General features: G+C 54.4%; 1 protein-coding gene across 10 annotated transcripts in view; it reads left to right on the top strand.

Moving 5' to 3' along the window:
• The window catches only part of LOC105483388 (sidekick cell adhesion molecule 1), a 960,109-nt gene that overhangs the window by 885,878 nt on the left and 51,737 nt on the right, over window positions 1-22,494 (top strand). For all 10 annotated transcript variants that reach the window (XM_071095418.1, XM_071095417.1, XM_071095416.1 and 7 more), the window contains 3 exons: window positions 10,755-10,870; window positions 12,947-13,133; window positions 15,316-15,453. In XM_071095418.1, the coding sequence (XP_070951519.1) occupies window positions 10,755-10,870; window positions 12,947-13,133; window positions 15,316-15,453 (441 nt within the window). The remainder of the gene's footprint in view (window positions 1-10,754; window positions 10,871-12,946; window positions 13,134-15,315; window positions 15,454-22,494) is intronic.

The following is a 22,494-nucleotide window of genomic DNA, read 5'->3' as shown; positions in this document are numbered from 1 at the left end:
TAAAACCTACTCTTCTAGCAACCCTGAAATGGTGCACCGTGATTTCTTACAGTCACGTGAGGCGCTGCTTGTCACAGAGTCCAGTGGGGGCTTGCGTCCCCGGTCTCGCCCTGGCCTTCGATTTGAGACCGACTCCTCGCCTGGGTTCCAGAGCACTCTGCCCTGGCTGCTCCAGCTCTGCTTCTCTCTGGGGTTCCTTGGGGCTCAGCTTTCCCCCGGTCCCTCCCCCACATCACTCTGCATCCTTAGCTGCCTCTGGAGCCACAGCTCCCACACGAGCCCCCCTCCTGTCTGGAAGACTCTCGGGGAACCCAGGCCTGTGAGTCCCACTGTCTGCCTGGCATCTCTGCTGGGAGGACCCACAAGTTCTTTGACCCAACTTTTCCAAAACTTAGTTTCTGTGTAGTAGCCCAGGAGCAGGCACTTAGAAGCCAGAATGCCTAGGTCTGGCTCCTGGCTCTGTCCCCATAACCCTGGGCAAATTACTCCACCTGCCTGGGGCTCAGTCTGCTTGCCTGCAGGGCTGCAGAGAGGACGGGATCCACAGAGGGCCCTCGAAGCAGGGCCACAGGAGCTCTGCCTGGGGACGAAGCCATCACTGCTCCTCCCCAGCCTCTCAGCAGCAGCAGCCACGGTGGCAAGAAGCCTGCTCACATGTGCCCTGGGAAGGGTGCCTCCACCCACCCCAAAATCCATGATAGAAACTCCAGCCTCAGCCCAAGTCTCTCCACCACACCCAGACATTACGTATTGTCAGAGGCTGCTTTTGCCCTAGGAAAGCACAGTTGAATAGCTACAGTAAAGCCCTTTAGTTCCTCAAAGCTTACCACCCTTACTATCTGGACCTTTACTGAAAGTATCGTTAATTCCCAGCCTAGATAAGCAGCGTGGACCTTCAAGCAAGGCAGATTCAGGTTCGAATCTAGCCCATTATGGGGGATGTGACTTAACTCCTCAAGGCCTCGGCTTGCTTGGTTCCCTGGTCACTGCGACTGGTGGATTCCAGGCCCTTGCCAACAGGCCTGCCTCTGCCACTCTTCTCCCCGTTGCAGCCCCACCCTCGCTCAGACCGCCCTCTGCAGCCTGTGTCCTTGCAAAAGCTCCTCCAGGCTGGGTCCCCACACCCTGTGCACTCCCTAGCTATAGCCAAAGTCATCTCTCTCATGTACAGCTTTGACAGTCTCACTGTCTTTCAAACCTTCCCAGAGAAACCTCTGATCTCTAAAGCCATTCAGTCCCCCGGACGTGCTGTGCCATCTCTCCCGGGCCTTTGAACACACGGCCCCCTCCACCTCAGCTGCTGACCCCTCCCTGCCCCTTGCTCTCCGTGCCGTAACTCTCCTCTCCACTCTTCAAGTCTCTGCCTGGATGCTCCTGGTTGGGGGGCCCTCCTCGGCCCAGGCACTGCCTGGGGGAGCCCTGCTGCTCACCCCCACAGTGCTCTGGGCTCATCCCCAGCACAGAGCCCACCCTGAGGGCTGGAATTGCCTGCTGACCTGCCCATGGCCTGCTCTAGACTATGCACCACATGAGGACAAGTGGCTGATGCCATCCCAGGCACACAGATCCTCCCTCATGAACCAGTGCTTCTCACGGTACCTAGTGGAGAAGCGTTCGGAGAAAATTTATCAGATGGATGTTGCCTCTTGGCTAACAAGGGCTGCCTATCTCCTTCCCCTGACTCTTCAGGACAAGGCCAGAGATGCTAAGGCCATAGCTAGGAAAGTCAGGCTCTGGAATGAGACCGTCTAGACTTGAACTCCAGCCTTGCTTCTTGTTGGGGCATGCTATTTAACTTTTCATCTTATTAAACAGAAATAATGGGAGTGGCCTCCAATGATCCGCTGTGCGGATCACATGGGTAAATATGAAACCTTGGCCTCCTCTCCCGCCTGGGGTTAGAGCAGCAAGGAGACCCAGGCTGGCCAGAACAGAGACTGGTGGTACTTTGCCCTTGTTAAGAGTTCTCGGGACCAGCCATGGTGGCTCACGCCTATAATCCCAGCACTTTGGGAGGCTGAGGCGGGAGGATAGCTTGAGCTCAGGATTTGAGACCAGCCTGAGCAACCTAGCAAGACCTCATCTCTGGAAAAAAAAAAAAAAAAAAAAAGAAAGAAAGAAACAATTAGATGGGTATGCTGATGCATGACTTTAGTTCCAGCTACTCAGGAGACTGAGGTGGGAGGATCACCTGAGCCCAGAAGGTGGAGGCTGCAGTGAACTGTGATCATGCCACTGCACTCCAGTCTGGGAGACAGAGCGAGACCCCATCTCAGGAAAAAAAAAAAAGAAAAATTATTTGAAAACATCCTCCCGCAAGGAGAAACAGAATGGATGCTTCACGGTCAAGGCCTAATAGCCAGCCGGGCCAGATTCGTGTGAGGCCGTAAAACCCCATCCGCAGCTTCTGCGATGGTGTACAGGGGAGCAGAGTGCCTAGTGCTGGCGTCAGGCTTGCTTTCCTGAGTTGGTCTGCTTGTCCTGCAGCTCTTTGCTGTCCTGGCCTGTTTCTCCCACCCCCATTTGCTCCTGGGTCTTGTAAACAGTGTTTCTTTGACCTTCCCCTCGAGGACCAGAGATCACCTGGTTTCTGGCCCAGGCGCTCCTGGCCTTCGGATGTGGGAGGATTGTAAGAATCTCAGGGAGACCCCCACCCGCTGCCTGCGGTGGTCTCTCCTTTGTCATAGATGACAGGTGCTTGCCACACGCAGGCAGAAGCAGGGCTTAAAGGTTACTCTCATTTCTCAGGTGAGAAAAAGCAAAGTGCGAATGGTTTCAGAGGGTCCTCCAGGAACGCTCAGCTGATGGGCGGGACCAGGACACACAGGCCTGACCACTGCATCTAAGGCAGCGAGGCCCTGTGGAATCAAATCAGCACTGAGACAGAGGGCTTCCGGACGTGGGCCCTGAGGGCACGAAGCCAGCCTGTGCCCTCCTTCCTGCCTCACTTGCCCCGTAGGGCATCTCATGTCTCCTGCCTCTGCGGAAATGTCCTGTAGCTCCCGTTACCTGCAGGGTGTCACAGAAGCGCCACCATCTGCTAGCGGCCCAAACCCATCACACACACCCCTCACTTGCCCCTCACAGGGTTCCCAGAGTGGCCAGAGCCTGCTGCCAGTTCCCATTGCACTCCTGACAGCCCCAGGGTTAAAGGATGGGGACAAGGTTGCAAGGGTGTTGGCTGGGACACCTGGGCCAGGTGCCTTGAATTCTGCCCCAGGGCTGTTTGCACTTGACATACCAGCTCACAGTCACTATCTCCGGATCATGGCCTCTGCTCTTGTCCCAGCCCTCCCGTACTTCCTTCCTCTGCCTCAGAGCAGGATCTGCAAACCACTCAGGGGCCTAGTCTAGCCCATTACCTGTTCTTGTAAATAAAGTTTTATTGGAACACCGCCACACCCATGCATGTTGTTGGAGGCTGCTTTTGCCATAGAAGGTGGAGTTGAATCGTTGCAACAAAGCCCTTTCATCCCTCAAAGCTTAACATCCTTACTATCTGGGCCTTTACCTAAAGTTGTGCAACTCCCACCTTAGAGAAGCAGCTGGACCTTAGAGTTAGGCGGATCCAAGTCTAGATCAAGCTCATTCTGAGGCCTGTGACTTAACCCTTGAAGCCTCAGTTTTTTGTTTTTGTTGTTGTTGTTTTGGTTTTTTTTGACAGAGTCTTGCTCTGTCACCCAGGCTGGAGTGCAGTGGCACAATCTTGGCTCACGGCAACCTCTGCCTCCCTGGTTCCCGCCATTCTCCTGCCTCAGCCTCCAGAGTAGCTGAAATTACAGGCATGCACTGCCACGCCCGGCTAATTTTTGTGTTTCAACTAGTGACGGGGTTCCACCATGTTGGCCGGGCTGGTCTCGAACTCCTAACTTCAGGTGATCCACCCTCCTCAGCCTCCCAAAGTGCTGGGATTACAGGTGTGAGCCAGCGTACCCGGCCTCAGCTTTCTAAAAGGAGAATAAAATCTTTCTCTAACAGGTTGAATTTTGCGAGTACAAACTGCATATAATGCAACTGATGAGTTAGGGGCTGTGGTTGTGATGCCGTCATGATCTGTGAGGACCCAGATCTTCCTGTGATGGGGACTTACTCTACGGGCCAGGGAGCAAACACAGTCTGCAAGCCGCAGAGCCGGTTAGCTGGAGTGGCTCCTAACTTTGTTTATCATAACAGTGGGAGATGATGGCTATTGAGCTGATGAGAAGGTGGACGCACTATTCCCTAATGATGGGAAGCAAAGATCATTACTGGACAAAATCAAATGCCAGAGTTGTCTAGTAGTATTGAGGGTTCAGAGCTAACCTTTAAAATGGAAATATCTCTAGGACAAAGATGTTTGTCATCATGAGTCTGAAGCTCTCTGGCCTCAATCTCCTTTTCCTATGGAAACAACTGCTTTTTAAAACACAATCTTTAAAGTCACTCAGTTTGTTAGGATTGCAGCTGCCATGTCAGAGCAGAGCAGACTAAGGCCATCCCCCGGGGCTATGGAAGGAGAGTATCCCCTGCCCCAGCTGCCACACCTGTGCTGCTCTCAGCCCCTCACCTGGAGTGCCCTGCCTTTCTCTCCACACATCCCTGTGCTTAGTTGGAACTTAGAACACACAGCAACTCTTCCTCGTCTGTGTTCTTGAGGCATCTGTACTCAGAACCACTCAAATTAACCCATGCACAGTTCTAGAATTCTGTCATCCTCATTGACTCACCTGCCAATAAAAACCCCATCTCCACTAAAAATATAAAAATTAGCCAAGTGTGGTGGCAGGCACCTATAATTCCAGCTACTCAGGAGGCTGAGGCAGGAGAATAGCTTGCACCCGGGAGGCGGAGGTTGCAGTGAGCTGAGACTGTGCCACTGCACTCCAGCCTCTGCGACAGAGCGAGACCCCATCCCCCCGCCCCACAAAATAAGGCCAGAAGCATCTCTTAGATTTCCTCTGCGTACCTGTAGTGCCCCACCCTGAGCCAGGTCTGGCTGTGTGTAAAGACATGCAAACCCTGATGATGGGTTATTACCTGCACACCCACACCATGAAATCCAATATTCATGGTAAGGGCTGCACCAAACTCCGGCCAGTCTTGGAGCCCTCAGAATGTGCGGAGGCTCAGAATGGGCTGAGCCCTCAGAATGGGCTGAGGCTGGCACCTTCCTAGAGGAGCTGGAGCTACAGCTGGGATGTATCAGTCATCCGTTACCACATAACAAATGATCCCAGCATAGCAACCTAAAACAACACGCATCTCCTACCTTGGTTTCTGTGGGCCAGAAATCTGGGCACAACTTCGGTAGGTCCTCTGCCTCAGGGTCGTCTGGCACAGTGTCATCCAGGCCTGTGGTCTTCTCTGAAAGTTCGACCAGGGAAGGATGCGTTTCTAGGCTCACCCATGCAGTTGCTAGTGGGATTCCATTCTTTGTGGACTGTAGGACTAGAGTTCCTTGCCATGAAGGGCCTCTCCATGGGGCCTCTCACAACATGGCAGCTGGCTTCATTAGCATGGGCTGGCCAGAGTGCAGGAGTGGGTAAGCAGGAGAGAAGGCACAGGCTCTTATTTCTGAGTCACAGCAGTGCCACATTCTACTCCTTAGAAGCAAGCCACGTATTCAGCCCACATTCAAGGGAAGGAGATTCCCAAGGGCGTGAGTACCAGGAGGTGCATCTGCAGACAGCTGCAGTGAGCTGCAAACAGCTCGGACCAAATCCAGCCCATTACTTGTTCTTGTAAACAAAGTTTTATTGGAACAGTGCCATGCCCATGCATTACGGATTGTTAGAGGCTGCTTTTGCCATAGGAAGGCAGAGTTGAATAGTTACAATAAAGCCCTTATGTCCCTCAGCTCATGTAGGGACCTGAAGCTCCTGGTGGGCATGGCAGATAGCTGCTCAGCTGGCTGGAGTGCACCGGGCACCATGTCTTTTGTTTCTGGGGCTCTGCGCTTGCCCAGACACAGGGTTCTGCGTTTCCTGGGTTGCCTGCTCAGGCTCGGCCCCTGGCTTCCTTGCACTTCTGCCTTGAGTCATTGTTCTCTGTCTCCAACTCTCACTTGTCCCCACCTGAGTAGAAGCAGGGTAACCCCTTTAAACCTCCTGATTCATCGAGAAGGGCTCCCGAGCTGCAGAATCACCCAGACCCAGAGCCTGTCTCCAGGTCCCCCTTCTCAGGGGAGCAGATTGCTGGCAAGATGTGCTGAGAAGGTAAATTAGATCAGAGAATTATATTTCCCGTAGTTCCACAGGAAATCAGAAAGAGAATCTCACCAGGAAAATGTTGATGTCATTAAAGCAAACTGAGGAATATACAATTTTTTAAAAATCATATAAAGAAACAATTATTTCATTATATTAAAACATTAACATTGATTCTCAAATTATCCATTAAAACCTTACTTTACCCAAACAATCAATGGGCTACAGAAACTGAAAGTAGAAATCTAGCACGGTCTATCATGGTCCAATACCGCTCTAGCCACAGCAGGTGCTCAGGATGGCACAGGGCGGCTTCGGTGATAGGAGGTGCCTGGCATGGCACAGGGTGGCTCTAGTGACAGACACTCAGCATGGCACAGAGTGGCTTTGGCAACAGCAGACGCCCAGCATGGCACAGGGTGGTTCTGGCAACAGTAGACACCCGGCATGGCACAGGGTGGCTCTAGCAGTAGGATGACCACCCGTCTGATGTGAACCTAACACCGCGTTAGGTGAACACCACACCCCGTGTTCCCACCCCTCTACTCTTTCTCCTTCCATTTCTACAGTCAGCAGTGCCCTTGCTCCCTGACCCACTGTCATGTCTCAAATCTTCCCTGTTATTTAAGGATCAGCCAGATGTTCTGCTTTCCAGGAAATACCCACATCCCCAGTTGGGCATGCTCTCTGGGCCCCTGACCCTGTCCTCACACTCTGCCTTGCACCGTGATTATTGTGATGCATGTCCTTCTCTGGTGAAACTTGTCTTTCACATCTGGTGTCCACCTATCCCTCAGCCCCAGGCCTAGACCGTGGTTAATATTCAGGAAGATTTTGGCAGCATTAGGCTGAGATAACAAACAACCTCCAAGCCTCAAGGGCTGGTCCTGCCAGTGGTGCTGGTCCCTCCCGCTGCCGCCCTCCAAGTGCCGGCATCGTCTCTTCTGCTACCTGCCGTTTTCGTCCCAAGACTTTGGCTGGGGGAGAAGCCCCCGTGTGACTACCAGCCTCAGGGCTGCTGGAAGAGAAGGTTGCAGGCCATGTGACTCTCCAGAAAGTGAATCATTTGGTCATGTGGGGTGAGAGGGGAAATATGCAGTCCTCCCTCAGTTGGAGCGACCACCAGTCACAGGGCCATGTCACTGTCCCCAGATCAGATGGATGACCTTCCACCTGGTGGACGGTGAATGTTTTGAATAAGTAGGTGCAGGCTGAATGAATGAGCATCATTCTCCCTGCAGAGTTAATTCCTACAGCTCTGAAAACTTTCCCTCACTCTCTGAGGCCTCCATTGCTCCACCAAGTACCATGTATAACCATTTGTTTTTTCTCCTGAGGTTTGAGCCACACCAGTGCCTGTCCAGCTGCCTTACCTTTAGCAGAGGTTCCTAAACCCTGAGGTGAGGGGGCTGCAGCCCAGGCCTGCCGGGCAGGGCCCAGGTTCGCCTTGGGTCTGCTGGGACATGGAGGTAGAACCATGAGCTGCTGGTGCTTACCACCCACCAGCAAATTAAGACTAAGTCAGGGCAGCCACTGTGTCCCAGCGGCTGCTTTTGTTCCAGCTGAAGCTCACTGGCCACTTAGGGACAGCGAGCCCAGGGAGGCTGGGTGAGGTGACAGAACGCTGTCCTTGCTGCTGCTTGGGGCTTGGCTGTAGCCTCCAGCCCACCCCTTCCCACAGAGATAGGAGACCCCGGGAGAGCCATGCCATAGCCCGGCTCAGCCCCCAGCACCCAACCAGGCAAGGCCATCCAAGCAATCAGCCAGAATCCCAGAACATTTCAGAAATGTCAGTAATTCCACGATGGCTATCAGGTAAGGGGCCCTCCAGAGGTCCTGAAAGCTTATCTCTCATTGCCTCACCAAGATCCCTCTGCAAGGCTGCAGAGGCCCCCTGGCAAGGGTACAGGAGCCATCACAGCAAGGACCCGAGTCACTCAGCTCCACGATGGCCTCATGGCCTGACCATGAGACTCCAGAGAAAACCCCAGCTTTGCACCTTACTCTTTAAATGCTGGTTGCAGGCCATCTACCTATCAGCAGATGCCAGCAACTGCCGGTCTAAAATGCTTTTTAAAAATAATTTCTTGTATTTTTTTTTGTAAAGCTTCCAAGCTGGTATGTATGTCATCCTTACACTGCAAACGCTAAGGTGGGAAAATAAAAAGCGAACGACAATCAGATGCTCCGTGGCTCCCAGACTGCACACACTTTACGAAGAATGAGAGTTGCACCGGGGCTTGTCAATAGCAGGGCCTTCCTCAAAGTCAGGTTCTCCTGTCAGGGTGGAGACCCAGCGGCTTTCAGGAGCCAAAAAATAAGTCTCCAAACCAACGTGCTTTGCTCAGTGTTGACATATATTTCTCTCTTCCCTGCTGGCGTCAAGAAAAAATGCTTTGTTGCCTGCAGTAATTTTACGGTGCAGAAGTGCCTTGGTGCAGCATTGCTGGTGGGCACAGCAGTGCGGCTCAGCTGCCTGAGACAGGGCCAGGGGCCTTTGTCCAGCTCGTGCTCACCCCAGAGAAAGAGGCATGCAGGCCCCTGATTTCTGGGGGTTCACCTGGAGCTCACAGATTCCACGGTTCCTACAGGCAGATATCCAAGTCCAGAGCTGTCATGGGCGTGCTGAGTTTGGCCATCTTTGGAAAGAAACCCTGGGGGTGTCATGGGGGCGGGGGGGCGATGTCTCACCGCCTACCAGGTAATGGCCGCGCTCAATTTTGCCTTTCACATTTTAATTGTACAACAGTAATTTTGCAATGGAGTTGCCGATGGCAAACATGCAGAAGACATTAACTTTATTTATGTTTTGGATTATTAATGTGGCTGTTAAAATTCCTCCAGTTAGTTTTGATTGAATTGTTTTTTTGTGTGATTCTGTTGTTTAATGGAGCGGTAAATAAGAATTTCTGATAATGAGGCTGAGCGTCTGTCACAACAACCTGGTGTGAGCTATTAACATTTCCATTAACGGCAGGGTGGGCAGTGATAATATGGAAACCACACAGTTAGAACAAAATAAATAGTTGGTGTCAGGCTGCGTGGGTGTTAATTACTATTTTATTCTGCACTGGGTGGGGGGGAGAGCAGAAAGTGGGGAGGGGGTGATGGGGAAGGGGTGAGTCCTGAGGTCAGTCTCTCCCAAGAAGGCCTCTCCAGAGAGCCGGGTGCTGGACCGTCTCCCTCGGACACGACTGTTTTATCGTCTCCATCAATGGTCCGTAAAAAGACTTGGTCAAAAGGCTGCACTCCTGGGCCGCAGCTCCAGCCCCGGCTGCAGGTGGAGAGGAGTGCTCGGCTGGCCTCTGCAGGAGCCAGGCCCCCGGCACAGCTGCCCTGGAGCTCCCCAGGGCCCAGCTCATGGACAGCCAGGAGAGCCCCAGTGGGAGGAGGGAGTAGCGGAGAATAGGCTGTCAAGAGGAAGTACGCAGCGTGGAATTCAAAGATGGTGTGAAGCTGGCACGGGGTAGACAGGACGGAGATGTTCTGGAATGCAGGTGTGTGCTCCCAATTCCCTATGACTGTGTGGTGAGGTGCGGAGGTGCGGCCACGCCTCTAATGGCGGTGTGGTGAGGTGCGGAGGCGCGGCCACACCCCTAATGGCGGTGTGGTGAGGTGCGGAGGCGCGGCCACACCCCTAATGGCGGTGTGGTGAGGTGCGGAGGCGCGGCCACACCCCTAATGGCGGTGTGGTGAGGTGCGGAGGCGCGGCCACACCATCCTCGTGTGTCCTTTGGTTTGCATGCACCATGTAGCCCTGCAGACGCAGAGGATACCCTAGTGAGCTCCTCCCCAGGGGGAGCGAGAGGGCTAGAGGTGAAGACTGGATCCTCAGAATTTGAAGCCAGAGCTGGCCTCAGAGAGCAAGGTGCAGCCATGTTCTCAGACATCGGAGCTCCCTGTCCCTCTTGTAGGGACAACTCTGTGTGTCTGGACGAACTTCATCTAGATGGGGTCTTCATAGCCAGGGATGCCTGAACCTGTCATGGCAACACAGCTATCTTTTCTCTAATCTCAATCAGCAATATCAGTGACAAAAACCACAGCAGTCAGGAGTCCTGTGACTCCCTCGCCGACAGAGCCACGGTGACCCTGTCACGTCCCAGGCATTGCTGGGACTTCAAGTTAACATCCTCACCCATCAATGCTTTGATCTCACAGCAGCCATCAGACCAGCCCCTAAGCCTGGTCAGGTATTAACCAAGAAGCACGTGGATTACGATCTCATACCTTTGGTTTCAAATACTCTGCTAACTGTATCTCGGTATAATCATTTTTCTGTGCAATTCTATATATTTTATTGTATGCATTTAAGAACATCATATGGGAAGGATTTGCGGTCTTCCCTGGCAAAAAAGAGCTGAGAGCTCTTGGCAGGGACACAGAGCCATGGATCCCAGGACATAACTGTCCAAGGCCTCCTAAGCCAGGGTGGCGGCCCAGGGCAGAATCTCTCACGTGGTTCCCAGCGGAACTAGGGCATGCGTGAGCCCCGTGGGTGTGTGGGGGAGGGTCCGGGCCGGCTCAGAATGAACATCTCAGCTTCTCTCCATGTTGCTCTTTCCTCAGCCCCGGCCATGGCCCCGCAGAACGTGCAGGTGACCCCGCTCACGGCCAGCCAGCTGGAGGTCACATGGGACCCACCGCCCCCGGAGAGCCAGAATGGGAACATCCAAGGCTACAAGGCAAGGCCCTCCCGTGCGGTTGCCTCCCCCGGCTCAGTGGCGCACCCCAACCTGCCCACTGCTTTGTCAGCAGCAGACCCTGCAGGCGCTCCGCCTGGAGAGCTGGGGCCCAAGCGTGGGAGTTTGGCTGGACCTGGCCTCTTAGCTGTGGTCACAGCTGCTTGTGGGTGGAAGGCATCACGGGGGAGCAGGCTCACTGTGCGGCTGGCTGTGCCCACCACAAAACAACCCAGGTTGGGGGCCCTTGTTCATCCAGCAGCTTCTCCCCACTCTGGGCGCATGGGGTGGCTGGGGAATCCTTCCGTTTCCTGGGCCCATTCTGGAGCCCCCAGTACACTGGCTGACAATAAAAGAACACAGGGCGCCTGGAAGAGACCAGATTCCCCATCCCAGACAGGCCCTTGGGTCACAGTTGGACACTGAGCGAGTCCCTTGATTCAGTCGGTCCAGGGTGGGGCCCGCCAATCGCATTCCTCACAAGGTCCCAGATGTGAGGTCCCTGGGAACCCCGTTTTGAGAACTGCCCATAATCACTGGAGGGTCTAGAGATGGGGAGAAAGAAAGGCAGCAGGCCGTAACAGGAGAGCCTCGAATGAGGAATCGTTATGTAGGGCTGGGTTATCCAGGGGTCAGGAAGCGCCTAGTGGCATCCCATCCTTGAGGCCTGGCCTTTGTGAAGAGTGCAGGGCCCCTAAGCATCCCGGGTCTGTGCCCTGAAAACGCCCCCATCCTTCTCCGGAATGAATTTCCCTGTCTGTTCTGCCGGGGTCCAAGTCGATCAGTCATCAGATTCTGTGGGCTAGCCTCCCCTAATGACTAAGAGACCAATTAAATGTCCATTTAAAGATGATTTTTGCAGGTGTGTTATGAAAATTAATACCTTCCTCCATGGCAGGGCTGTTTCAGTGATGAATGAGCTAATGGAGAGCCCCATGAGCTTGGAGGCATGGCGCTATTTATGTATGTCCAAAATATGTTTTCTAATTTCCTTAATGATAAAGACATTGAACTTGGATATTGATCTCAAGTCAGCAAGGCCTGGGCGAGCAGAAGATCTTAGACGGTCAGTTCAGTGAGCAGAAGCCCGCTGCATCCTGCAGGTGGAAATGAGTGACGCTCACCTGCCAGGGCCTGCCCAGCAGGAGTGAGGCAGGCGGGTGTGCGAGGCGGGCGTGCCAGCCCCGGGGCGCTCCAGGCTGCCGCCCCGAAGCCTCCGTGCTGCCTTTTCACACGGGCAAGCCGCTCTAACAGCCTGGCCGTGGTTTAGACCCACAGAGCCAAGGTAGGTCTTCTGATTGGTGTTGTCTTTAGGCAGCCTGGCTGGCACTGGCCGGAGGCAGCGGTCGTTTCCGGCCAGCTGTCTAGGGAAGCAATTCTGGCAACCTCTTTAAACCTTTGTGCTTGGGCATCAAGTTCAACTACAAGCACATAAAAGCTAGACAAGAGGAAATGGCACCCCAGAGGAATGAGGCCTTCCCAGCAGCCCTGAGCCCAACATGGTTCTCCTGCCTGTTGTTTTTGATTGCTGTAATCTCCAAAGTATGTTGCCATATTGAGGAAAACTTAAATGTCGGCTCTGAACAAAATGTGGGAACACGTTGTAGGAGTTGGGGGCTTTGTTCTCTCCACAGCTCAGAGCACAGGGTGGACATGGGATGGCTTCCCTTCTCTCCAGAAGATGGGGGAGAGGGAGAGGCCAAAAATCAAAACACTGACAGAGCTAGGTCTGCAAGGAAAGGCACGTCATTGGCAGCCGAAAGGAAGTTTCCCTTCCGTCCTCAGACCTCATCTTCAGCAGCGCTTTGTTTAATGAGGCAGTGCTCAAACCCTAGATGAACATCAGGAAAATGCTAAACAGCATCTCCCAAACAATATTAGCAGCCAGGGGTCCCCGTCGGTGCACAGTAGCCTCAGCTTCTCCCTGATTCCTCCAGGAGAGAGCCTTTCCACCTTCCCACCCAGGCACAGCTCGCCCCAGAACTCAGCTCACCCCCTCACTCTGACCTTACACTCAGTGGCCTCCCTTCCTGGAAGGCTTCCCCAGGGGCCACCCCAACCTCTTGCTCTTCCTAACAGATTTACTACTGGGAGGCAGACAGCCAGAACGACACGGAGAAAATGAAGGTCCTGTTCCTCCCCGAGCCCGTGGTGAGGCTGAAGAACCTGACCAGCCATACCGAGTACCTGGTCAGCATATCAGCCTTCAACGCCGCTGGAGATGGGCCCAGGAGTGACCCCCGGCAGGGGTGCACCCACCAGGCGGGTAGGAGGAAGGCGGGTTTCCTTTGGGCAGGCCTCCTTGGACACGTGTTTTGAGAGCGCCAGCTCAGGTCCCCTCACACAGTGGTTCCTGGCCCACCCAGGCAGAAGGCAACACCTTTTGTGTAGCTGGGAGTGTCTGGATGGGCAGCACTGGGTTTGGCTCATTTGTTCTCCCTGTGCCTGGCCTCAGACTGGTTACACAGTGGCACTAAATACATGTTAGGTGGGTTGGAGCAATACGTGTTTTTTTCCAGAGCCCCGGAGATTCAGAGGGGAGGAAGGGCTTTGAGTCTGCAGTGAGGCCTTGTTCATAACTGACAGCGTCCATTCCAGTTCCTCCAGGGAGGGGAACTTCTCATCAGGGTTGCCTGATAGCGTGTCCAGATCCCTGGGGTGGGGGGGTCTCCTCAGGCAGCAAAGTCAGGCCACAGCGACAGGTGTTCCCTTGGGTCTCAGGGCCACAGACCACCCCTGGAGACTGCTCACTACGTGCATGCCGCAGGGCAGTCCTGAGGGCTCGGACAGGCGCCGCGCTGCTCTGGCCTCATCTCCACGCACAGGGCGCAGCGCCTGTTCTCAGCAGACCCCTCTTCCAAGCACATCTCAGTTTCCTAGCAGGTGGAGGATGCTTTGAAGCTGCTTGGCCTTCGGCTCTAGGGAGCTCTCCAAGGCCCTCTGTAGGATTCTGGAAGTCTGAGAGACCGGGAGAGTGAGGTCTGGGAGCCGTGGGCAGAGACGTAGGGCTCAGGGCCTTCCGACATCCCGTGGGCTCAGCCAACCCACAGACAAAGGACTCCAGCAATCAGGGCCCCTCGGCATCATACTCCCACGTGCTGACCACAACCAGGTTGCAAGGACCACTTCCTTTGGCTTCATCCAGTGCCTGCATCTGAGCTGGAAGGATGAGGGCAGACCTGTGGGCAGAGATGGGGCAGGGCCATGTTGAGCACTGCCGGCCGGGCTGGTCGTAGCTACGGGATCCAGAGACTGGAGGGAGGGCAGAGAGGGAGCAGGGTGGGTGCCACTTCACAGGCACTTCTGAGCAGCGAGGGGCACCGGGGCGAGAAGAGTAGGTCCCCATCTAGGCCATCTGGTAGGGGCGGCCCCAGTACACGCCCACCTTACACGGCGCCCAGGCAGAGGGGGAGCTGCCAGCAGGTTCCACATCACCCTGGCCACACACCTGACCTTCTTTTCTTTTCTTTCTTTCTTTCTTTCTTTCTTTCTTTCTTTCTTTCTTTCTTTCTTTCTTTCTTTCTTTCTTTCTTTCTTTCTTTCTGTCTCTCTCTCTCTCTCTCTCTCTCTCTCTCTCTCTCTCTCTCTCTCTCTTTTTGTTGAGACAGAGTCTCGCTCTGTCGCCCAGGCTGGAGTGCAGTGGTGTGATCTCGGCTCGCTGCAAGCTCCGCCTCCCAGGTTCACACCATTCTCTTGCCTCAGCCTCCCGAGTGGCTGGGACTACAGGCGCCCACCACCACGCCCGGCTAAGTTTTTGTAATTTTGGTAGAGACGGGGTTTCACCGTGTTAGCCAGGATGGTCTCGATCTCCTGACCTCGTGATCCGCCCGCCTCGGCCTCCCAGAGTGCTGGGATTACAGGCGTGAGCCACTGTGCCCGGCCACACCTGACCTTCTGTAGCGCTACATGTTTCCACCAGCTGCCTCCCTCCTCCAGATCCAGGGGGACACTCAGAGTTGGGAGAGTCTCGTGGGCAATTTCACGTGCAGGAGCAGGGAGCGTCCTCCAAAACCCCCAGGCCTCTGAGGGAGAGGCGAGGAGGGGTCAAGAGAAGCTTCATCCCTCACAGAGCTCCGTCTCTCCCGCAAAGAGCAGGACTAGAGCCTCTGGAATCCTCCAGCAGTTGCTAGAAAATGGAGCTCTCTGCGTTTCATTTTCTGTTTCCATCTATTATTCATTTTTATGCCTCTGCCGTTTTGTCTCTCAAGCCTCTTTGTGTTTAAACACTGTCATTTTCTCTGCGCTTCTCGGGAGGGTCTGCGTTTCTGATTGATCCTCGGAAGTTCTGAGGTGATCAATAAATCTTTTCATTTTATGGCATTTAGGCTTTTACTGAGTTGAAAATAACATGTAATAACATTTTTTATTCTATACGGAGGCACAGACATGTATGTATATGATCTATAAAGGAGCCTCCGTAAAAGTCACTTTGTGTTCTATTCTCCCAGCCCCTGGGGCCCCCAGCTTTCTGGCGTTCTCAGAAATAACCTCCACCACGCTCAACGTCTCCTGGGGCGAGCCTGCGGCGGCCAATGGCATCCTGCAGGGCTATCGGGTGGTGTACGAGCCCTTGGCCCCTGTGCAAGGTAAGACCCGGGGTTGGGGAGATAGGAGCCTGGGCCACGCCAGTGCCCAGCCCTCCACAGTCTACACACTGAGCTGCGCCTGACCACCTCTGCGGGCCAGGAGCCTTCTGGCGCCTGAAGTGGGGGGTTTTGGAATCTGAGCTGGAAGGGGCCAGAGCTGAGTGCGTGGGGAGTGGAGACTCGCCAGCAGAGACCTGTGAGGAAAAGCTGAGCCAAGACCAGACCTCTGTGTTCTGAGACCAGAACGGCGCTCTCCCGATGGAGCCGTGTCATGTACGCTCTTGATCCTGTCTCTGTCACACCCAAGACGTTCCTCTCCTGTTCCTCCCGAGATGTTTGTCCTGTGGTCGCTGACTGAGACCACCCAAGGTTCCGCTTGAAGCCACGCCCCGCAACACGGGCCTTCGGCTACCCTCAGCATCCTAGGAGGGACGCTGACATCCCCATGTCTTAGACAGTGTCCTGGTGCTCCCCTCACTCATCCGTCCCCTCAGCGGACATCTATGAAGCTCCCATTCTAGATGCTGGAAAAGCCAAGACCTGCTCCAGATCCTGGAATCGAAGGACCCGGGAAAGCGAGGATCTTGACTGGCTTGTTTATCAGGACCCTGGCTTTCCTGCGTCCAGGGCAGAGGTAACACACAGGTAATTAAACCAGCAAACAACAGCCCGAGCGTGATCAATGCTCTGAAGGAAAGAGAGGAGGGCTAACACGAGAGGCTTAGGGAAGAGACCGGAGTGACAAGGGCCCAGACACACAAGAATCCCGGGGAAGGTCTTCCAACGGGAGGATCCGCCAATCCAGGGGCCCACGGTGGGCAGAGCTCGGGTGGTGCCAGTGGCTGGAGCTTGGTGAGTGGGTTGCAGACACTGCAGGCCACAGAACGTGGGGCTATGGCATATCCCACTGGAGAGTGAAGCAGGAGGACCAGACCTCCCCAAGACCGGGATCCCTCAGGCCGAATCCCCCGTCTCAGTGCCACGATGGAAAGAAGCTATCGATCATCTCCACACTTCATAGATCTGCCAGAAACAGCCTCCAGAGAAGAGCAGGGAAGGTGTTTCCTACACAGAGGAGTCTGAGAGAGGCAATGACAGGGGCTTGACAATGAGTGACAGGTGAAAACGGAAGGTGGAATGCAGGTGGCTCAGAGGAGAATGGGTGGCAGAGATTCTGTAGACCAGGGAGTGAGGAGGCTGGCCGGGGCTGTAGCATCATCCTACAGGAGAGCGGCGAGAAGGGGAACGGTGCGGGGGCAGGGGAGGAGGGATCAGATCAGGGATGTGTGTTGAAGGTGGAGCTGGTGAGATATTGGCTGCGAAGCGGAGGAATGGGGATTGCGGGCAGGTGGCTCTGCCCTGCTGTGCACGTGGCCGTTGCTCTGTACCTGCTGAGTCAGTGCGCACCCTGCTCAGGTATTATTCCAGTGCCTTCTGTGTCCCTCTCTCCTGCCATCTAGACACTAATGTGTCCACCAAAGATTCTGGTCTGGGGGGCACTTCTTTCTCACCACACTGTGGTGAAATACAAGTCCATCTGTCTCTGCCTTACGGCCCAGGGCAAGTTTCCCTCTGTAATATACACAGACAGACTGTAAAAATTATAGATTATTTAATGTCTGGGAGGAAAAAATACAAGCAGCACATCAAAGAATATCGGCGCTCTGTTTAAAGCAGTGATAAAAGTTTCCTTTTAAAATAAGCACATTTAGATGAAACAGGGAGTTGATTTGATGAAGAAAATTTAAGCACTAGATTTTTATTTCACCGACTCTCAGATGCCGTCCCCTGTAAGATTCATCGTTATTTTATGAAGTGCTCAGAAAGAAAAAATGCTCCCAATAAACTAGGGCCCAGTACTTTTGTATCATCAATTCGGAGCTGCATCCCAAGTCAGAGATGTGAAAATCCGAGAAAGAAAGAAAGAAAAAAAAAAATCACGCCTTAGACAATCGATGGACTCTGGTAAATAACAGTACAGGTGAGATGTGGGCGTGGTTTTTGAACCGGCAGAGAGGGCACGGGAGGGACATGGATTTAGTGTGGTAGCTTCGAGGGCGACCGGGATCTGTCATGACCTTCCGAGAAACCCAGCTCCTGCCTGGGAGCCAGGGGGCCTGGACGAGACTGCCTTCGAGGTCCCACAGCAGAGGCCCAGAAGCAGGCATGCCCATTGGTCTCGCTTGTCACGCAGGGAGAAACAGAATTTTGGAGATACACACAGGTTTCATGAGCCTATGTTACAAATGCCTTTTCAAGGGTCATAACCAACGAGAACCATTCAAATGAGAAATGACTGTGAAAGCATCATAGTTCTGATTAACCTATAAGTCCTTCCTAATCAAAAACAGCTCAAGTTTTCCCACTCTTCTTCAAATAAGTAACTGGTTCTGCTCCCTAGTCTTCTGTGTTAATGGATTTACAGAATCTCTCTGGAAACTCCATGGTGTGCGCCTCTGGGCTTCTCTCCTGGGCTGCTACTCTTAGTCTTGTGAGAAAGTACTTCATGGGCCGGGCGCAGTGGCTCACGTCTGTAATTCCAGCACTTTGGGAGGACGAGGTGGGCAGATCACAAGGTCAAGAGATCGAGACCATCCCCACCAACACGGTGAAGCCCTGTCTCTACTAAAAATACAAAAACTGGCCGGGCGCAGGGGCTCACGCCTGTAATCCCGGCACTTTGGGAGGCCGAGGCGAGTGAATCACGAGGTCAGGAGTTCCAGACCAGCCTGACCAAGATGGTGAAACTGCATCTCTACTAAAAACACAAAAAATTAGCCAGGCGTGGTGGGTAGCACGCACCTGTAATCCCAGCTACTCCAGAGGCTGAGGCAGAGAATTGCTTAATCTTGGGAGGCGGAGGTTGCAGGGAGCCGAGATCGCGCCACTGCACTCCAGCCTGGGCAACAGAGTGAGACTCCAGCTCAAAAAAAAAAAAAAAAAGGAAAAAGAAAACAAAAATTAGCCGGGCATGGTGGCATGCGCCTGTAGTCCCAGTTACTCGAGAGGCTGAGGCAGAAGAATGGCTTGAACCCAGGAGGTGGAGGCTGCAGTGAGCTGAGATCGCGCCACTGCACTCCAGCCTGGTGACAGAGTGAGATTCTGTCTCAAAAAAAAAAAAAGTACTTCATTCCAGGCAAGGCCATTCCATGGGTCATTACCCAATCGGAAGTACCGCACAGGGGCCTTGATGCGTTGGTTCCCTCCCCTCACAGGGGCCTCAATGTATTGTGTCCCCTCCTCTCACAGGGGCCTCGATGCGTTGGTTCCCCTCCTCTCACAGGGGCCTCGATGCGCTGGTTCCCTCCTCTCACAGGGGCCTCGATGCGTTGGTTCCCCCCTCTCACAGGGGCCTCGATGCGTTGGTTCCCCCCTCTCACAGGGGCCTCGATGCGTTGGCTCCCCTCCTCTCACAGGGGCCTCGATGCGTTGGTTCCCCTCCTCACAGGGGCCTCGATGTGTAGGTTCCCCTCCTCTCACAGGGGCCTTGATGTGTTGGTTCCCTCCTCTCACAGGGGCCTCGATGTGTTGGTTCCCCTCCTCTCACAGGGGCCTTGATGTGTTGGTTCCCTCCTCTCACAGGGGCCTCGATGTGTTGGTTCCCCTCCTCTCACAGGGGCCTCGATGCATTGGGTGCTCCTCTCTCTGTACTTTTACTCCCCTAGAATTGCTTCTCGGCTCCTACCAAACCTTCCTCCCAGCCCAGTCTCCCAGAGACAAGACCCGACACACCTGGCTTCCCTTGTGTTTGCAATGTTGCCGTTTCTTGTTCGTTTCATGACAGTGTTTGCATCACTGGGAAACTGAAAGCATTCAGAAGATTTTTAGACGTCCCGCTCACACGGGCATTCTGTGTTCTCGCTATACACAGGCACCTCCCGGGTATAATCACAGCGACAAGTGATGTTGGTTGAGCTCCCATCAGGCACTGTGCTAAGTACTTAATATCCGCTATCTCCAGATCCTCAGAACAGCTCTACGTTGTGGCTGCAGCTTTTCTTCTCCTCCTGCAGACACAGAGATTGGGCTCAGAGCCACAGAGACGTTTGCCCAAGGCCTGCATTTCAAAAATGATGAAGAGGGTTGGGATTTGAACCCAGGTGTTCTGAGTCCAGAGCCAAGGCCTAAACTGCTCCATGGTGCATTAGAAAGCGTCTGGAGCACTTGTGTGTCTGAAAGTAAACGTGAAGGTGAACTTCAGAGATGGGGCGTGAGGAGGAGTCACTAAAGCATTTTATATTCTAGACAAATCATTGGCTGCACGGCCGAGTGTGGGGTCTGTCACGCCCCTGGATGACAACAGGTGGAGTCACTTTAGTCACACCCATTTTCACCTCTTTTCACAAATAACAAGACCGTCCGTCACCAGCCTTGTCTCTTTTGTCTGTTGCAAAGGGCTGGTTCCTTCAGCCTGGATTTTCCTGGCTTTGCAACCAAGGCAATGTGCTGGGAGATTAGAGCGAGAGGGGATCAGCGCTGTCCTGCTTTGGGGCTCCTCCTTGGCTCTGCAGGGTGAGGGACGGCCAGGATCTCAGCAGAAACAGCTTCATCAGACCTCCCCGGGTATCAGGAAGAACAAGCCATGCAGACCCCCCACGTTTGGGCTTGTTGGGGGCTTGGGCACGTTCCAGACTTCTGATTCCTTCACGTCAGTCAAGCAGCGGATCCAGGTATGGGCTGCCCAGTGGTGCTAGTGACATGAGGCGTCCAGCCCCCACCCAACGGCCTTGTACAGCTGTCTCTAGACACGACACCTGGCTCTGACTAAGCCATGGGGTCCCCGCCGGGGTCTTTCCTGCCCTAACACCATCAGGCTGCAGGCACCATCTCCCGTGGTCTGACTCCAGCCGGGATGAGCCTGAGTGTGGCTGTAGGTTCCAGACCCCTCCTGGCTTCTCCCTCGGGCAGGACTCAGCAACCCTGTCCCCCCTGGCGCCACCCAGGTGGAAGGCCCTGGCTCACCATGAATGCCAGCAGAACCTCGGGACCCTGGCACTCGCCTGCCTCCCCCGATGGTATTGGCCAGAACCCTGGCTCGCCGAGACAGTAATCGCAGTCCTGTCCAACGAGCCACATCCCACAGCCACACACGCCAAAAGAAGAATGTGGACCAAGAGAGGATGGCAGATCAGACTCACTGAGTCGGCCTGTATCTCATCTGGGGGCCGGAGCAGTGGCCTCTGATGAAGATTCCCAATTGGTGGGTGGTGAAAGTAGAGCAGGCAGAGGTGGAGGGGCCCATTGCTCGCTTTTCCTGAGTCTGGGCCTGTGGGCGGAGTCTCCCCACACCGACTCTGTGCTGGGCTATGGGATTCGCTTTAGCCAGCGGGACAACAGCCGTTGTGAGGCAAGTGGATTCAACCGTGTTTGCACCTGGGAGGCACCCTGGTCCTCCTGCTGCCCTTGGAACCCAGCCACCATGTGAACACACCTGGGCTGGCCTCTGGGGCGACAGCCACCCATGGCCCAGCATGAGAGAGGGGCCACCTGGGCCAGCCAACCCCCGGTGAGACTCACTGTGTGACCGCAGACACACGCTGAGTCCAGTGCAGGCCAGCCCGGCCAAAGGACGGCCCCGTGGGACCAGGAGCTGGTTCGGTGGTGGTGGTTTTGAGTCACTCGGTTCTGGAGTGGTTTGGTGCATGAGAGGTACAACGAGTGAGGAGTCCATGCTGATCACGGAGCACCTGTTATGTGTTCTTACACAACAGTCAGAGTTGGGGTCCTGACTCTCCGCTGGGCACTCCCACTCATCCTCCCTACGCCCCACTCCTCACTGTGGGCCTATGAGGTAAGCGCTGCCAACCTCAGACCAGAGGAAGAAACTGAGGACTCCACAGAGACCACATGCCCTGCCCAGCCTCACACAGGGAGCAGGCAGTGGGCTTCAGACTCACTCCCATCCCCGTTCCTGCATTCTCTCTTCCTCCCAGCTGACTCTGCAGATTTCACAGTCAGCCTTGGCAGGATGGTGGTTCAGGAAGCACTCATCCTGGCGGCTGCTCTGCCTGCGGTGTTTGTGAGCTTCTTGGCCTGCTGGGGCTGGAGAAGGGAGGAAGTGAACTCTCTGTTGAATGTGGGAGGATGCCGGGATAGCGTGAAAAGGGCCACAACGCCCCACGATGGAGTGTGGCCAAGGGCAGGGTGGTTGAACAGAAAGCAATGACTAGGAAAAAGCAGAGCAGCTTCGTGCACCCCATGGAGGTCACACTGTGCAGCCCTTACCACCCTGCACCTCCACACCCGGACTGGCCTCGCCCCACGGCCGCTGCTCCCGCTCTCACCTGGAGGGGCTGCACTCCTGTCTGCTCCTCCCCGAGGTCCCCAGGAGACAGCTGTGCCTGCATGGGGGACTCGCTGAAAAATCTGGACCCTCACCCCTTCACTGTTGTATCAGGATTCCCCACGGGGAAGCACAAAAGCGGTAACTCGACCTCCCTGTGACTTTCAATATTTTACATGCTCATGGAGTCTGTGCGTGTCCCAGAGAAACGGTTGCAAACGCAGTGAAACATCAGGCGTCCTTGATTTGGGCTGGAATTATATTCACTTGCTGTGGTCGTGGTGGTTCTTTCAGAAAGACTGCCACGAAATGATCCGTATGTTTATATTTGTGTGTGTGTGTGTGTGTGTGTGTGTGTGTGAATTGCTAGCTACTTGAAGTATATTGTGAGGACAAAATATTTTAAAATGTGGTAAAGATAGTTACAAAGTAAACGGTGATCTCACCTGGTAGGGGCTCTGTGGGGTCCTCTGTCCTTTTTCCATGCCTCCTCACCCAGAACCAGGGCTGTGCCTGGGGCAGACATCTGCAAACTCCTGGCCAGGCACTGACCGGTCAGCCCAAGGGAAGTAGAGGGCACAGCATTTACCTGGTACTAGCAGCTCCTCTAGTCACTCCACTGGGAACACAGTCGTAGCTCATCCTGTGTGCTGGGCAGAGCCCAGGGCTGTCCCCGTCACCTAGGGAACACTCCTGGAACCCCTGAGGCATCACATTGTCCAGAGCACCAGGCCACCTGGAGCACCACACCACCCAGA

This window comes from Macaca nemestrina, chromosome 4 (assembly GCF_043159975.1).
Source record: "Macaca nemestrina isolate mMacNem1 chromosome 4, mMacNem.hap1, whole genome shotgun sequence".
NCBI lineage: Eukaryota > Metazoa > Chordata > Mammalia > Primates > Cercopithecidae > Macaca > Macaca nemestrina.
The sequence above is the reverse complement of the archived record's forward strand: the minus strand, read 5'-3'. Positions and strand labels throughout refer to the sequence as shown.